This window comes from Engystomops pustulosus, chromosome 8 (assembly GCF_040894005.1).
Source record: "Engystomops pustulosus chromosome 8, aEngPut4.maternal, whole genome shotgun sequence".
In the NCBI taxonomy this organism is placed as follows: Eukaryota; Metazoa; Chordata; class Amphibia; order Anura; family Leptodactylidae; genus Engystomops; species Engystomops pustulosus.
Window position 1 is genome coordinate 21,091,740 of NC_092418.1, and position 13,241 is coordinate 21,104,980.

Here is a 13,241-nt window from a genome sequence, read left to right on the forward strand (position 1 = left end):
AGAGAATAGAAGGAACCGAGTGAGAAGTAGATGCAATGTTTTACATGAAAAGATCTTCCTGGTAATCCGGAATCTCACAATCCACAAAATCTGGATGTGCGACCCAGCAAAAGATAAATTTAGCCTCAGCTGGCACTCAATTCCCCATAAATGCAGTTTTAGTATGGAGTGTAGAGCGATGGCCCAACATCTTTGTCTCATAAGTGATGGGTCTAGTGGTCTCAGTGTCCTCCTCTCTGCACACACCTACCTGCACACACCTACCTTTACAAGGGTGCTCAGCCGAGGACAATTTCTGGAGGGGTTCCTATGATAATCATTTTATCACAGAACTTCCCAGGAATTAACTTTTGGAATCCTTGCAGCATCGGTTCTGTTTCCCTGCAGCGCCACCACAGGGGAAATAGAGTATTACACTCTTCTTGTTTAAATCAATGTGTAATACAGGACACAGGTCCTCCACAGAGGGGGAGGCGCTCTTGTTAACCGTTTTAATAGGATCCAAAACTGATAACACCCCCGTTGCTTCCAATTAATAGAGAATTTATTAATAGGTTTTATAAATCTGGATTCTAGGCACATTAACTCTGGCCAAAGATTGTTGCGTCAACCTGTAACTGGAATGAAGAAATGTTAGTAGTGGCAGTAAATCTTCTGGATTGAGTCATCAGCCATAGAACAGGGAGGTAAAACCGGACACACGCTATCGGCGACGGCGACGGCTATCAGGCCGTGACGTGATTATTTTCTTACTAAGAGTATCCTCATAGACTGATTTTCTTTGAAGCTCATATAGCTATGACCCAACAGCCTTGCAAAAAATTTGTAAAGTGGCTTAAATACTCTGCGCATTGGAACTAAATGCAGCGTTATGTTATGGGTGATCTACACTCAGCAGGGACAACAGGAGACGATGTCTACATCCCGGACGCACAGAGATGGAAGGGTCTGACATTTTTTGCATTGATATAAATATATTTAAGGAAGAATATCTGCGCGGCTGACACAGGTTGTACTCAGGATGTAGCAAACCACAGGAGGAAGGAGACAGACCTAGACGTGTGTATGAAGACCGAGCTGCTGCACTGCACCGAGCTGTCACTGCACTGCATGACCCTACGTGGAGGGGATCACCCGCACAGCTAGGGGCAGGATACTAGATAACACAAGAGCTTTAGCATTTAGAGAAATTGTTGTCTTCATATATAGAGTATTATGGCAACCGCCAGTTAGTTTAGTTTTTCTCCTACTGCTGCGCCCTTAGCTCTCTGCATTGAACTGCTTTATAGCCACTGTCATTTGCGTTAAGGGGCTGCTGTAGCATTCAACCAGAAGCCACTACAAGAAAGAGGTGAGGCTGTAGAAGAACACCTCAATAATTGAGAGCTAAGAGCACAGCAATGTGAGGACAATACTAGAATATACAGGAATATTTCACAGTCCTGCTGCTACTAACATACCGTACACAGATTTTCTGAATATGAAGGCAATTTACTTTTCTCGTATTTATTACAAATTAAATTAAACTGAATATACATAATTTACAAATCCATGCAAGTTTTTTTTTTTTATCTTCATTAAAATCTTTACACAATATACAAAAGCTCTACCCATGGGCAAAAGCTGGGGCGTCCAACAGTGTCTCCTGCCAGAGGCAGTAGATCAGACACCCAAGATCGCTCATACAAAGAGGTTCTGCAGGAGAGGTGTCTGTCATGTATCAGTGACTACCAAGTCCCCAAATCGCTGGAGCCTCCCTATAGAGACGCCCTCAGTAGCGTTTTCCTCCTTTCCTCCTGGTGCGGCTCTTCTTCTCTTTACGTGCGGCAGCGGTGGTGAAAGTGATGCAATGCGAGTCCAGGAAGTCCAGCAACTTTCCGGCAGCGATTCTGATCCCATTTAGCTTGAGATCTGCGTGTAGAGCGGCCAGGTCCAGGGGCTGATACAATAAGATCTGCTTATGTAAGTCCGGCCGTGCCTCGATGTACCTCCTCACAGTCTCCGCTGTCTGAGCCTCTTTGCTGGCCGCTTGTGAGGCCGCCACCGGCTCATCGTCATCTTCATCTGCAAACGCTGTCTCAAACTCATTGGTGTTGGAACTACAGAGAGATGAAAAGTGCATCTCAAAACCATGTCCTATTGACTTTGAATAGAGCCAATTCAAGGGAGAGGAACTAGATCAGGTCATGGGTGGTCTAGCGATTAGACCCCTATGCTGTTCATAAAAAACCCGGCTGCTTACTTACAAAAACAGCGCCACACCTGATCGTGATTGGTGCCGGTATTGCAGCTCAGTTGTATAGAAATGAATGGGGCTTAGATGCAATACCACACACCGTCAGGTTTGGTGCTTTAAATGGTATGCAACTATTTAAACTATTGTATTTGGCTTGTAAAGTCCACATCGTCGGCTTTACTGGACCTGTGTACAAGTGCAGTGAAGAATGTGACAATCACTGAATCCTTAGAGCATATGAGCGCCCCCCAGGGGTCTTACTGTAACATGAGAAGGATAGTGATTTGCGTTACCTTTGAGACAGGGAGGACGTGTCGCTTGGAGCCACAGAGGACGTAGTGGACTCTTGTGATGCAGTCAGAGGTTGGTCATCTCCTGTGTCTATCTCCGGGGCGGTGCACACAGATGTCCCCTTTCTTCCCATGTTTGGGCCTCTTGCCCCTTTGGCAGTGTTCTCCGTCCGCTGCTTGTCACGCAGAGGTTTCTGCGGAGCTGAGGCTACGCTGCTGCCTTTAGTCCGATGGGCCTGGGATGAAGGGACGTCATCCTCGGAGTCGGAGCTCATTACCTGATGGGTGTAGCTGAAGATCTCTTTCAGCTTTAGCACCATCTGTTTTTTGGGTAGAGCCCTTACACCAAATCTAAAGGAGCAAGAAGAATACAGGTTAGGGTGAATGTGGTTTCAATTCCAATGGACCACAAATTTAAAATCTGGACAATGGGAATGGCTAGAATTTATATTGGTAGGTACTGAAAGTTTCTCTCTAGATGTTACCAACCCCAAACCTGGTGAATTTCCATAAACACTCACCTGCTTAGCTCTTTTTTCAGGATTGGGGTGTCCATGTCGGAATAGTCAGGTAATGGAGTAATGGGGACCTTGGGAGCAAGTTCTCTTTTACGTACGATAGAAACTGTGGAGGAAGCAGAGGGATCGTAAGACGGATACATCATGGCACACACAGATTAGTAACTAAAGTGGCCCCTTAGTGACTTACCTGGAGTCCTCAGCTCCTTCTGCACCTCCGGCAGCTTATTCAGTCGCTGAGACAGAGGCAGGACGGCCGGCAGCTCCGGGTCGTCTTCTTCCCAGTCCTCCCATAACTTGGAGTTGAGATAACTCTGACGTCTGCTCTGGGATGAGTCTTGTGGAGAAGCCTCAATACTTGCTGGGGTGGTGCTTTGTGCTGGAGAAGGGGTGTCAGGTTTATCACCTAAGGGTCTGGTGGGGGTCTCATCAAGATGTAAAGGAACATTAGGTTTGCCCTGTAAGGGTTTGGTTGGGGTGTCATTAAGATGTAAAGGAGGGCTGGGAGCAGGAGGGGAATCAGGTCTTCTTGGAGTCTCGTTCATGCACCACATATCATCTTCCATGGGGATAGGAGGCTCATCATAGTCAAACTGGAAGCTGGTGTTACTGATATTGGCCTGGGCCTCGGCTACTGGCGCCTCATCCTCACTGTCCCCAACCTCAAAGACTGTGCTGCTAGCGATGGATACGGGTGGGGAAGAAAGCACTTTACTACATACACTGGACTGCGCCTCCAGCTTTTCATGGATGGAGGGTTTTGACGACTGAGGAGTCCTTGGAGATATCAATGGGAGGGACACTGAGCTTACTTGAGTTTGGGAAACAAAACTTTGGCAAGAAATGTTGAAGTCAAGGTGTCGGGATGCTTGAGATGAACGTGGTGTCTGCTGGGAGCCTGAAGGAGACTTAATCTGTGAGTTTGGAGGTGATTGCACTGCAAGGGGTGTTCTTGGTGACTTTAAAGGTGACTGAGCTACGAGGGGTGTTCCTGGTGACTTTCGAGGTGACTGAGCTACAAGGGGTGATTCTGGTGACTTTGCTGGTGACCAGGCTGCATGGGGTATCCTTGGCGACTTTGGAGGGGACCAAACTATATGAGATGTCCTTGGTAACTTTGGAGAGGAACTGGTAGCATGGGATTTCCTTGGTGACTTTGGAGATGACATGTTTGCATGGGATGTCCTTGGTGACTTTGGAGGGGACCAAACAAGATGGGATGTTCTTGGTAACTTTGGAGAGGAACTGGTAGCATGGGATGTCCTTGGTGACTTTGGAGATGACATGTTTGCATGGGATGTCCTTGGTGACTTTGGAGGGGACCAAACAAGATGGGATGTTCTTGGTAACTTTGGAGAGGAACTGGTAGCATGGGATGTCCTTGGTGACTTTGGAGATGACCACTTTGTATGGGATTCATTCTGCAAGGTCTGAGGGGACTGAGGTAAACTTGACGTTTGTAGCATGGAAATTTTTGACGTTACCGATTGGGGTAAGGGAGTAGCAGGCACCAACCAAGACATCTCTGAGCTACTGCTCATCTCCAGACGAGGACAATCCCCACTGCTCCTCCTCTGACTGAAACTTACCGGAGACTCTTTAATAGCCTTGGATGCAGACTTTCCAGATTGGTCACTCGACTCCATCTCTTCATCCGATGACAAGATCAGGATGATGTCTTCCTCTCTGGAGGAGGCACCTTGAGAAGTATCTTTGCAAATGGAATTTTTGAAAGTGGACTGTGGAGATTTTCCATGTTCAGGTAAGTACGAGGGTTGGTATAACTCTGAATGTGGCTTGATGTTAGGAGAAGACCCAAGTTCAGGTAGAGCCGGGGACGCCATGACAGTAGGTGAGCTGGTCAGTATGGGTGGCTCTTCCTCTGGGCTGGTTGGATTTATTTGGGATTTGCTTTCACAAATTCCTGAAGGTTCCCCGTACTCACCACAAGTCTGTGAGAACATATGGTCATAGCTATCATCCAGAGGTGGAGGACTATGCGGAGAAAACATATCTGCGTCTGGGTCTTCATCACGATTGGGGGAGATCAAGGAAATGACAGGGACAGGAGATTTGGAAGATGCAGAATTATGGGATGTGATGTCTTTTTTCAATGGTGAAGTTTCTGCAACCTTAAACTGAGAAGGAGACTGCAGAGAAGCAGCAGAGGAGGAAGATGATGGCCGCACGCTGAGCGGAGTGATGCAAGGAGCCACACAATATTCAGGGCTGTTAGACAGAAGGCACACAGGGGATTTTCTAGGTGAATGTTCCATTTCTTCCGGTTTTTGAGACACTTTAGGTGGAGGGGTGATCATTAAATCCACTTCAGCCTCCTCCAAGTGAAGATTTCTGGATTTGGGAGAGTGGTCTTCAGATTTCTCCGGATCCTCAACTTCTTGTTCACTTTCATCTTTCATGGACTCTGGTTCTGCTAAGATCTTACGCTGAGTCAAAGCAAATTCATAAATCTCCTCCAGCTCCACCTCTCCCACAGCTCCATCGTCGGGCTTCTCCTCATCCTCAACGTCTACGGGCAAATCTTCCTCACCTTCCTCCAGCCACATGGATTTCAGCAACTCCTGGAAGGTCTCAGCTCGCTCTCCTCCATCATCCTCCTCCTCTTCTGGGATAATCTCACCCTCCGAGTTGTGTGTTACAGAAATGAGATGTTCACAGGCGTCTATCAGACTATTTACCCCAAACCTAGAAGAAAAGCAAAAACTTTAGTTAATTCATCATAACTTTCGGCTTCACGAGTCCACTCACAATCGTTTGTTCTGCCTTGTGTATGAGCCCATAGCAAAGCATTTGTCCTATCTGTATGAATCAGTAGGCATGTAATCTTAAAGGAAACCTACCATCAGGGATCTCCCTAATAAGGGAGGTTGCTACTCTCTGTTGTATCCCTACAGTATCCTTGGCTAATCTTTTTATTTAGTAGAAACAGAAAAAAAAACATATCTTATCTTTATGCAAATTATCTGCAGGGGCTACTGGGGCGTGGAGTAGCCTCATGGGGGAGCGGGAGCAAAGGCTATGCCACGCCCCAGTATCATGTGCGATCCTTCCTACCAGCGCCTCCTTGGCGTGCTCCTTCATCACTGTCCGCAGTCTCTTCTTCAAAGCCGGCGTTCTGCACATGCATCATGCAGGGACATTACTCATAGATCCCGGCATTGTGACTGTGATAATCTTCTCATATTTGTTATGCATGGCCTCCTTCCTCAACTTTTATAATGATGCAAATGTCTATGAAGGGCTCCTGGGGTGTTACCAGAGCCCCTCTGTGCTGCATATTCACATGCTGGTACACTGTTCAGGATCACTTGCCCGCTACCACTGTGTGCTGGGACTTCCTGTGCTGCAGTGAAATTGTATCAGGCAGGAAGGAAAGGTGAGACAGTGTAACAACCTGTGAAGCTACACTATGGAGGTGTTCTGTTAACAGCTCTAAGAGCCCTTCAGGTTCATTGACATCATTTATAAATTCATTTACGAAGGGAGGAGGCCATGGATAACAACTATAGGAAGATTACCCACGGTGCCTGGATCTATGAGTGAGTGTCCCTGGTTTATCATGATGGATTTTGATGATTTCCTTTAAGGGAGCATCAAAGAGATGTCATACATCACCTCTTGAGTCTGGTGCTGAGCATCCAGGAGTGCTGCTGTAAAGGGATCAATGTTTGTTGATAGTGCTTGGCATGGGAGTTGGGGGATCATATTTTGGAAATAGAGGCCCCGGGTCTACACAATGGTGGGTGTAACATAGAACAGTGACAGTGTGTGACACTTATACGTGACATTGATAGACACACACCGGGCATGATACATACCTGCGTGCCAGCTCACATACATGTGGCAGGCAGTGACTGGGAATATCAGTGGTGGCAGAATATAAAAACCGGAGGAAACACAGGGCGGCCTCAGCAGACACATCATTAAGAAGGAGACGGCGCGCTCGTCCAATGCCGGACTCATCTACCCAGAAGCCTTCAGTATGGATCTAGAAATGCGAATCAGATAATTGGTGCTTAAAAATGATATGCTGTATATTAATAGGGTCATAATAAGTCAGTAGTGCAAAATCCTACAAAACCCTTTTCACACTTACTGCTTCCACCAGCAGGGGGCAGCGTGCATAGAGCACAAACGTGTGTGCATTCAGGACCTCCCCGCAGTCAGTCTGCAGCTGAGCATCACTCAGATGGGGGTTGTTCACCATCTCCATAAAATCTGCCGATAACACAAGCAGCGGCATCTGAAAGAGGCAGAGATACATGTGAGATATATACGTAGGCACCAGGAGGTAACCTTTCCCATCATTTTGTTCTGTCCCTCTGTTACTCCTCCTAGAAATGTGCACAGATGTACGTTATATCATAGAGAAGGAACGGTATATGACAAGTCCCCAGACAGGTGATGGCACCGCTGCTTCTCTCGTACCTTGCTATGATGTGGACGCCTCTCATTTCTACTCTTCTCCTCTTGTTCAGGGATGAATCCGCTCAATGTGATACTGACAGGCGACTCTCGGCCTGTAATAGGATATTGTTATTTCTATACAGTAAAGGATGAACACGCTTTACTAACACACGGAGGAACCCCATTACCTGTGCGCTCATGTAGAGTGCTAGCTCCGGCGTTCCACTGAGTGAGCGTCATCCCCTCTCCCGCCAGTTCCGCCAGATCCAGCAATGCCCTCTGGCTGTAGGACAGCGGGGGTTTATCCTCGGGCGTGGGCTCGGGGTCCTGGTCACCTGCAGTCTGGCTTTGTGGTTTCTCAGGGGGCGATATGGTCGTACTCGCGTGTGTCTGTGAACTATGCAACTTCTAAAATAACAAGAGAAATTGTAGCATGTGGCGTCCAGGGATAATACCGTGTCCATAGGGTCAGTATGAGAGTTCTTACCTTTATGGGCGACTTCCATGGAGTTATTGGGGGGTTTAGTTCAGCTGTATAGTAGCTCAGGGTGTCCCTCGTCTCCATCATATTACTTATATCCCACAGGACACATCTTTCTCCTCCTGGCAGCCTCCAGCTGTACCTCTCCTCTTCTTCTTCCGTCGTCCAGAAGTGACTTGCGGGTAACGTCATCACCTTGTTCTCTGCGGTTTCCTCGCTGAGCAGTAGAGACAATCTCCTCTGTAACTTCTCCACAGCCTCCTCAGGTCTCTGCGCCAGCAGGAGGGGGGTGGGCTTGTCCTTCTGTTTTCGGCGACTTTTCTTTTCTACAAAAATTTAAATATCCTGAATGAAGCAAAGAAGCAGCCAACAAAGCCACATGAAAGGGATATCCCCAAGTATTGTCATTACTGTATTAGTGTCTGGAATGATCCAGGGGACACTTGAGTGTGCAGGGAACTGCAGTGGGCAGCGAAAAATACCCGCAGGGAAAGTCAGCAAGTACGACGAGGTTATACATTAGAGCTGTGCTCAGAGATAGGGATATTCTAGAAATATGCAATTGCTGGATATGGTTAGTATAGCCCTTAAAGGCAGTGTTGGACTGGGTTTCCTTAGGCCACCAGAGAAAATCAATTTGGGGGCCCACTCTTCATTATACCCTAGGAAATATGCTAGCAGCCTCCAAATTGTGGTGTTTTCTGATGAAACTCAGTTTTGGGTTGAGCCAGGGCCCACTGGAGGATCCTCTTGTACACTGGTGGGCCAGTCCGACACTGCTTAAAGGGGTAGTCCAAGGTAATCAAACTTCTGTGCAGCAGCCAGAAAAGGAAAGCATCTTTAACTTCTCTCTCTCTCCATGCCAGCTTTTGGTTTATACAGACGCCGCAGCAGAGACGTCATGACAGCTTGTGGCTGCTGCAGACTATCAATGTACTTTGCAAAGTGCGGATAGTGACTGCAGCCTCTGCCTCAGAGATTATTTTTCTACATCCTTTATTGTTGGCCCCAGATCTGTCCAACATAAATCCCCATTAGCTAACAGTCTCCCTTTCGCTGCCTATGAAAAGGGTTTTGTTATGTTGAAGCAGATAACACCGGAGGTGCCCTCAGTACCTGGTGCAGGCATTGCCAGGACAGGTTCACCACCATCTGTAGTCTGTGCCTTCTTGTCCTCCTGCATAGAACGGGACAATGCCATTGCAACCATTAAATCCTCCATCTCTGCACCAGTCTTGGCCGTCTTCCTCTTCTTAGAAGGTTCCTTCTGTTTTGGTACAGCTTTCCTCTTCCCATTTACCACCCTGTCCGAGTGATGTATTAGAGTATTAGGTACAAGTATGTGAATTATACAACATCACGTATAAAGAAGGGATAATCTTACCGCGGTGGCACCTCTGATCCCGCCTCAGCCTCCTGCCTCTGAACAGCCTGCAGTAAAGTCTGGGCCGGGACTTCCAACTTTGCAGCGCAGCGTTTCAGGTGAGCTGCGCGGCTTTTCTCTGTGCTAAATGGTTTCCCACACAGCGGACAACTAGGAACCACAGGAGTTACTGAGCTTCCTCCGACACCCTCGCCCTGGTCCAAGCACCTGAAGGGAGCCAAAAAAAAAAAAACAATGTAGATTTAAAGTGGCTGCCTCAAGTTGGGGGACAGCATGCCGATTGGGGGGATCATGACACTCATGGGGTTCTGTTCCTCTTAGTGACTACTACATGACAGCTCCAGCATGTGCACTGCCGCTCTATTCATCCACTAAGGGACTGCATGAGACAGCGGAGCAATGTGCGAGTCTATATGTGACAGTGAAAGGAGCCATGGGACGGATGTTCAACCTGCAGCTCCATTCATGAGTAATGGAATCCCTCTTCCTGTGATCAGTGGGGGTCCCGGTGTCCGGACGCTCATGTTAAACTTTATTACATGTAATGTGCCCACTCTTACCTGTTTACATGCTGCTCCCTCAGGACGCTGCTCATGGTTGTCAGGTCTTTTTGACACAGCTGGCAAAAAAAGAGTCCTTCATCTTCTAAGCTCGCTGACTTCTTCTTGACATCCATTTGCAGAGCCAGGGCAAGAGCGCCATCATTCTGTACACTCGGATGTGCCTCAGAAGATCCAACTACAAGAAGCAACATGAAGAGAATAAGACAGAAGAAGAAATAGAGTGATGAGAAGATGGATGACAGATAAAACTACGTCACCCACCAGGTGCTTCACTGATCTCTGTGGAGTCCAACTTCATCCGTTTGGGGGCTTCCCGCTTGAATTGTTGCATCCGATCCAAGACAAGTTCTTTCACACTCATCTGGTCAGGGGGTCTGGGGTCTCCTTCAGGAAGGTTGGTCCTAATACCTTCTAAAAAGTAGGGTTGAAATCAATGGTAAATTTTCCAAATTGTGACATTCCTGAATCGTTATGAAAAGTCCCCACAGTGCCCTCGTATGTGTGGCCGAGGGCGATGCATGACACATAGTTCACTGGTATCACTAGGCATAACAAAGTGTATCCTCTTTCCTCATCACACAGTTATCATGGCTCATATTACCTTTAGTCTGGAGGCTTTGGATGGTCTCATTCCTTTCCTCCATGTGATCAGTGTTGCCCCCATCAGGACCTGCCTTGACATCCTCTTCTGCCTCTCTGCTGCCGCCATCATTTTTCTGCTTCTTGCTCCCAGGTGGTTTGGCCTTCTTCACTCTTCCCCGAGCTGCGGTGCTGGTTTTGGGCACATTCTGACTTTCTGAGGGGTTGTTGTTCTTCTTGACCCGTTTCAAGAGTTTAGAACAAAGTTCAGCAAAATCGTCGTCTGACTCAACCATTAGTGAAGTTGTTCCTGGAGCGGGTGGTGAAGTAGCTAAATCAGAGACTCCAGTAGGTGACAAGAAGCAGAGATGGGCCGGTCCTTCATCTCACCTCTCCCTCATAGAGAAGAGATAGACTACTGTAAAAGGGTTACAAAGCCATCAGTACAATAAAGGGGTGAGTAGGGGTGGTAGGAAAACAAATCTTTATACTGGGGGACTCTGTATTATTAATGGGAAGTGGGACCTATGTTTAGCTACGGTAGAGTGGTTGTGCAGGTGAGGGAGATGTTACTTAGGATTGTTTCCCTAATAAGTGTGTGGTCTGTTAAAAACAGACCGAACACTACCCCTGAGACAGGAGTCAACACATCATAGTTATATATGATGCAAGGAGTCCCTGCATCATGGTTTAGTGCGGTCATTTTCCTGGGAGGGCACAATAAGGAGTTGGAAAGCCAAACCTTTGACTCCAACTTAACAGTCCTGTTTTCTTGGTCGCTCTGGCAGTGCTGAGATAAATGCGGACATTCCTTCCCAGCGCCTTATTCCTCTGATCTGTAGCAGAGGGGCTTCACTACTGAGCATGTACATAAAGTACAGCCATATTCATCTCAACTAAAAGCCTAGAAGAGGGGTGCACAACCTGCACCGACAGGCCACATGCGGCCTGTCAAGTCACGAGTTGAGCCCTGCACCCTGCGGAGTCCAATGACCACTTCACTTAACTGGTAGCAGATCATTGGTTAGGAGAACGGGTAGCGGTGAGTGCAGCTGAGAAGTTCTCACTGGTAAGGACACAGAGCAGAACAGCCCCTGGAGCAGGAGAAGAGCCTTAAGTACAATATAGCTGAACTGTGCTGCTACCTGGTCCTCTCCTGCTACCGGCACAGATCTGCTCCAGGTCCTGACGCCAACACATAGCAGCACATGGAGGAGAGAAGAAGCTGCAGTGTGGTGCAAAGAGCAGATGAGGAGTTCTGGGGGTCTACAGTATTATTAGTCTGCTATGAGGTATTCAGTAATATTTGTCTGTTCTGGGAATATGCAAGATTCATATTCAATTGCTAATGTAGTTTATATAGATCACAATCCAAAAAAATATCTTACAGCGTTTCGGTCCGGATTGAACTTCATCAGATACGGATTTGTCTGGGGGAAGAGGGGAAAGACCTCAGTGCAGGCGTCTCCCTGAGTACAGGATAAGGTACAGCTGCTACTATATACAAAGTATTACAACCAGCAGAGTGGAATCCACCGCTATCTGGATCAGGAGTACAGTACAATGGTACAGCACATCTTACACCCTACTGGAATCATGTTTTCAGCATTAAGTCCAACAAACCTGCTGCATACACTTGTGGGGTGTAAAGGACAGAACCCAGAATCCACATTATGGCTGAGTTCAGGTTAGTGATTGTAGGTTCGGTCCAGTAAATCTCACAAGCGCATGAAGCAATGGTCAGAACACTATTCCACTCCCTCGTAATGAAGCGGTAGATGACTAGCCCTGACTGACTATAATGGGGTCCCTTAGGGTTTTGTTGGGATACATGAGACACAATCTGATAGAGTTGTAAGCGGAGCCTGACTATATCTTTGTATTGTATCCTTCGGCTTTGTAGGGCACATGGCGGCCATATTTGCCCCATTTGTATCACCCTCATATCTAGGAGACACTGGCGCTGGTGAAAGACTCTCCTCACCATTCCCTTTTATTAAAAACGCAGGTATATGCAGCCCCAGGGTTATGGTTGTAGCTCTGTTATAGAAACTACATTTCCCAGCATGCCTACATAGACCTGACTGCCAGGGAATGCTGGGAACTGTAGTTCTAAAGGAACCAGGTTGGAAATTGCAATGGTAAGGATTATTAATGGATCACAGAATGACATTAGAACAGACTATATCTAGTTTCACTAGTATGGACACCAGCCGCAGCTATGGCCGCCATTGCCCCGCTGCCATCTACCGCCCTCTCCCGGTCCAGTCTCCACTCTCTCTCTCTCTTACCTCTGGACATTCGTACGTCCTAGGACCCGGATGTTACGCTGCATGACGTCACCGAGCGCAGCCACCAACAGAGAGCGCACAGCTGTTCCCATGGCGACCAATTCAAACCTGAAACTGGCGCCACCGCGGAATCTGAGTCACTGAGGCTCCAACAAAATGGCCGCCACCTCTGCTCTGTGTGTGTAATGCAGAACTGCAAAGGAGCGGAGCCGCGTAATGTCCCCCGGTGCAGAGTGGCAATGCAAAAGATTCATAAATATATATATATATATATATATATATATATATTTATTATGTGTGTCACACCTCAATAATGTGTCACTAAAGCCTGTACACACCTCTGCAGCCATTCTATTACACATATAATTCAAGAGCAACTTTACAGCTACGTTATTAATACCAAAAACGAACTCTTCTTATGGTTTGCTGTTTCTAACCCTAATGTAGAGTAAAGTTCACACTGTCATCATT

The 13,241-nt window shown here is 47.2% G+C and overlaps 1 protein-coding gene across 2 annotated transcripts; it reads right to left on the reverse strand.

The window, feature by feature from the left end:
- Positions 1-1,490: 1,490 nt before the first annotated feature.
- Positions 1,491-12,888, reverse strand: SLX4 (SLX4 structure-specific endonuclease subunit). Of its 2 annotated transcripts, none has more exons than XM_072120155.1 (15): positions 12,771-12,888; positions 10,502-10,897; positions 10,162-10,311; positions 9,898-10,075; positions 9,338-9,544; positions 9,070-9,257; positions 7,960-8,279; positions 7,661-7,880; positions 7,494-7,585; positions 7,162-7,308; positions 6,884-7,053; positions 3,235-5,750; positions 3,048-3,150; positions 2,530-2,877; positions 1,491-2,099 (listed from the first exon to the last, which is right to left on the reverse strand). In XM_072120155.1, the coding sequence occupies exons 2-15, from the start codon at positions 10,773-10,775 to the stop codon at positions 1,772-1,774; spliced, it is 5,241 nt and encodes a 1,746-aa protein (XP_071976256.1). In that variant the 5' UTR covers positions 10,776-10,897; positions 12,771-12,888; the 3' UTR covers positions 1,491-1,771. The 2 variants fall into 2 exon arrangements, with proteins under 2 accessions (XP_071976256.1, XP_071976257.1); XM_072120156.1 differs by lacking the exon at positions 12,771-12,888 and adding an exon at positions 11,868-12,335.
- Positions 12,889-13,241: the final 353 nt, after the last annotated feature.